This window comes from Calliphora vicina, chromosome 1 (genome assembly GCF_958450345.1).
Source record: "Calliphora vicina chromosome 1, idCalVici1.1, whole genome shotgun sequence".
NCBI lineage: Eukaryota > Metazoa > Arthropoda > Insecta > Diptera > Calliphoridae > Calliphora > Calliphora vicina.
In genome coordinates this window covers 105,800,746-105,805,229 of record NC_088780.1, presented here as the reverse complement: position 1 = coordinate 105,805,229, position 4,484 = coordinate 105,800,746, and the positions used below count along the sequence as shown (strand labels likewise).

At 31.4% G+C, this 4,484-nt stretch overlaps 1 protein-coding gene across 1 annotated transcript; it reads right to left on the bottom strand.

Moving 5' to 3' along the window:
- Nucleotides 1-2,051: 2,051 nt before the first annotated feature.
- On the bottom strand, nucleotides 2,052-3,259 carry ato (atonal). Its single transcript, XM_065505305.1, has one exon. It carries the CDS (start codon nucleotides 3,200-3,202, stop codon nucleotides 2,162-2,164), a length of 1,041 nt encoding a protein of 346 aa, XP_065361377.1. The 5' UTR covers nucleotides 3,203-3,259; the 3' UTR covers nucleotides 2,052-2,161.
- Nucleotides 3,260-4,484: the final 1,225 nt, after the last annotated feature.

Sequence of the window (4,484 nt, the reverse complement as noted above, 5' to 3'; positions counted from 1 at the left end):
CCTTTAAGCGCATTATTGTTTTTTGTAAAAAAATACCTTTTTTCACAATTTATGCTGTAACTTTGGAATGGAAAGCGATAAATTATTGAATAAAATTTTAAATTAAAGCATACTTAATGTGCTATTAAAAAATTCAAAACATAAATTTATTGTATGTATTTATATTAGTATAAATTTAATTTAAAATCCAATTTTTGTTTTACACAAAATTTTATAAATTTACGAATTTTTTGAAAAAAGTCATAAAAGAGAATATTATAATTTTTTAGTAATGAATAATCATAAATCCATAAAAACACAGCACTTTAGAAAAAAAAAAAGTTTAAAAAAAAATGTTTAACCCGTTAAATGCATTATTGTTTTTTGGAAAAAAAAGACCTTAGCTCACAATTTATGCTATAACTTTGGAATGGAAAGCGATAAATTAATGAATTAAATTGGAAATAAAAGCATACTTAATATGCTATTAAAAAATTCAAAACATAAATTTATTATATGTATTTACATTAGCATAAATTTAATTTAAAATCTAATTTTTGTTTTTCACAAAAGTTTATAAATATACAAATTTTTAAAAAAAAAAAAACACAAAAGACAATATTATAAATTTTTGTAATGAACAATCATAAATACATAAAAACACAACTTTAAAAAAAATGTAAGAAAAAAATGTTTTAACCTATTTTGTATCAGAATATGTTTTTTAGCAAGAGGAGTTCTTTCACTATAACTTAAATAAGTAAAAAACTTCAATAAACCCGCACGATTTTTTTTCTGTATATAGAAGCTGAAAGTTCATATTTTAAGAGCATTTAATGGAATTTACCCGATCTCGCCCTGATTTTTTTTAAACTCAATCTATATATCGAAAACCCCACAATAATGGAGAACTTTAAAAAAAATCTTAAAAAATATTTTCAAAACATTTATCTAAACAAAAATTATGTATTTATGTTCTCAAATACCTGAAGTTGATGGTTCCATTTTAATATTTCTACTTTTAACAAAAAATATAAGCTTTCGAAATATCACAATTTTCAATTTTAACCACAGTACGCAAAATTTGTAAAAATTATTTGACTTTGACCGCTCACTGCCAATAAAGTAAGTTACCCACAACTGTAATTTTAGCAGTTTGTGATGTATTATTTAATGCACTTTAACCCAATACCAAACATGACTGAAACAGATAAAGTTCAGCTTTTGAATTAATCGCCACTTTTGGTACATTTCAACCCTTTGTGCGTCGATAGCAAATTTAATTTATTTGGCTCATATGGAAAAAACTACGTACTACGTACGCAGTCCACCAAAACAAAGATAATCTCCTCGATATCAATTACCAACAGTCAAACATGGAGGCGAATCAATCCTATAACAAAAATTTAAGGAGATATAAATGCCATTTAATATTGTGAGATACTGGAACAACACATGCTACTCCATTTTCGTGAAAGAATGGCCGCTGGTGGTATATTTCAACACGACAAAGTTTTGGAGTGCCCGCCACAATCCACCCATCTCAACCCCATAGAAAATCTCTGGATGCTTGTAGATCGGGATGTAAAGAAGAATATTTAAATGATAAAGCTAATATTTAATAAAAAACTGACATTTTTTTAAATTTAAACCGATTTCCAAACCAAATCAAATTCTGAAAAATTTCTGATTTTTTAAAATAAATTAAAATGTTTTAGAAATAACTTTTGTTTCCACAATGGGCATGCGAAAGTTAAAATTTTACACATGCAATTTTGTTTAAAATCACTTGGAATGGAATACTTGTGAATTCAATTCAAAATAAAAACTCAATAAAAATTTAATTTTTTGTTTAAAAATATATTTGAACTAATTTTCTTAAAATATATAAAAAAAACTAAAATATACACATAAAACTAATCATGTCTTCCGGTAGAGATAAACTTAAAAATAATAATACAATTTGTTTTATACAAAATAAACTTAATAATAGTAGAATTTAACAAACAATTAACATTATTTATCTTTGTTTTCACTTCTTCTTTAACTATATAATACAGCATAATTTTTTGAGGCAGGAATTGGTTTAAGGTACAAACTTTGGCACGAGCTCAACTCGGCATAACAGGCCAATTTTTTTAGGTGTGATATGTGGAGGCGAGAGAGTTGGAGCGAAGACTTTTTAACGCAGTAAATCACCCAAAGCTGAAATATAAGTTTGAGCCATTTGTAGAGTTTCATGTTTTGACAATTGACGATCATTGCCCAGACAGGGAAGATATTGGCGTAGACGATCGAAAGCTTGATTGAGATTTTGCATTCTACGACGTTCACGAGCATTGGCGGCTAAACGGCGTTTACGTTTTACCACGGGTGAGATTTGTTTGCCACGGCGTTTCTTGCCACCAGCTTGGGAGGAGGCAGAAGGATCTGAGTCATCGAGAGAATCATCACATTCGCCATCATTTAGATCAAACGAGCCACTAGCATCAAAATCATCATGTGAAGAACTGTTGCCGTCATGATTGAAAAACATCATATTGTCCTGAGCATCGACACTGTCATCGAACAGGCCGGTATTGTCGAAATCAACAAAATTGTGAAAATCTTCTGGATAAGTTGTGGGGGTAGCTGGAACAGGTACCGTAGCTGTTGTTGGAGATGGAGCTATTGAAGAAGCAGCAGTCGAAGTAGTTTTTGGTTTACGATTATAAGAACGTTTGGGTTTAGTGGCTGGTATAGTTTTGCAAGTGCCCACATTTGAAGAACCCATTGGCACACACGAGACCTGCTCCTGCACCACAGGTGACAATTGTTGGGGCTGCTGTTCGTTTACTTGCTGATTTATGGCCAAATTGCTGTATTGATTTAAAGCTGACAATTGCTGATGTTGTTGCTGCTGCATATGACCCGCATACATGGTATTCAGATCAATAAATTCAGGACTATCCGAACGATGAGAGGCAGGCGAGGAAGTTAACCAGCCATCTGAGGAAGCCTGTTCGAAGGTTAAAAATCCATTGGTGTTCATGTAGTTTGTTGTAGCAGCATTAACCATTAAACCACCTTGATGGGTAAGTGGAAGATGATTTTGTACGGGCACATTAATGGCCGGATTATAGGCAGCCATTGGATTAAAGTATGATTCGCCCGAATTTACTTTAAAGGCTTGTAAATCCTCTGAGGTTTTGTAGTAGTAACGATAAATTTCGCTGGACGACATTTTGTACGTGATTTGAAATTAAATTTAAATGGAAAAAAAGGTTTAAGAAAAATTCTCTTTAGAACGATGTTATTCCTTGCAACTCAAGTGAGTTTCTGCTTTAACCATCGTCCTGTGGCCGGTATTTATACCTCTGCCAGAGCTGTGGTAACTAAATGAAATCTACCACGGCAGGTATGCGTATACAGGTAAACCTTTTTTCTGTTAAAGTTAATGTTGCAACATGCAACAGCACTATTGCTTTCCTTTGCATTCCTGTGGCTAAAAGGGCTGTGTTTGCGAGTATTTGTGGGTCTGCTCTTGTCTGGTTTCGTAGTCTTCTTTGTTGTAGGTTTTGTTTTATGTTTCTCGTTTGTTTTTTTTTTCTCAGCGCCTTTTAATGTGTTGGAATTTATTTTTTATTCCCATAGCCAGACCAGTCAGCACGTGCTCTTTGAGCCGTCTGTGTTCGTTCTATTGTTGTTGCTGGATTTGTGTTTTTGATTTATTCAGCCGCAATAGTAGTTAATGTTGTTGTTGTTCTCATAACCAATAAGGTACCCTTAGTACTAGTGTGGTGGGTATCGGTTTAAAACGGCTCTGATTGGTTACTGTCTCAATAGTATTTTTGCAATTATTCGAACATTTTGTAGCAGTCAGTAGCAAATTGTTGTAAGTAAGTTTTACAAATCTTAAGATTTCGTACTTTTTATAAGTCTTCATTGCAGCCAGTTGTTTTATTTCCAAGGATTCAAAGGACTTTTGTTTGATTCACAAAATCACTGGACTGTAACTCTGTAAGTCAAGTTATATGATATGCATGTGTATGCTAATATTTTGATTTATTGAGAAATATTTTCTTAATTGTTTAATATTTTTAAAACTGTATAAATACTTTACAGCAACATATGGTGGCTTCTTTATCTGTTAAGAAAAATTCTCATAGCAGCGTATATTTTGGAATTTACTGGCTCATTTGGGTGAAATTTTTTTATGAAATTTGAACTTTTGCTAAAAATTGTTAAAATTTGGTTCTCATAGTATTAACGGTTTAACAATCAGTCAGTGATTTGAGAACCTTTGAGATCATGTGAATATTTATTGAAATCAATTTGAAATAAGGATTGTATTACATAAATTTTTGTATGATTTAACTGAGACTGTTTATAAAATAATATATTGGCAAACATGGATGGCCATTCCGTTTAAAATTGTTCGTATTATTTTAAAGAAACTTAGTTATTCGACAATTATTTAACATTCAGTGTAGACATTTATTTGTAGCTTAGTCTGTCATGGGGTT

Excerpts from the sequence above, each read along its gene's own strand:
- ato (XM_065505305.1), bottom strand. The coding sequence starts at position 3,202 with ATGTCGTCCAGCGAAATTTATCGTTACTACTACAAAACCTCAGAGGAT.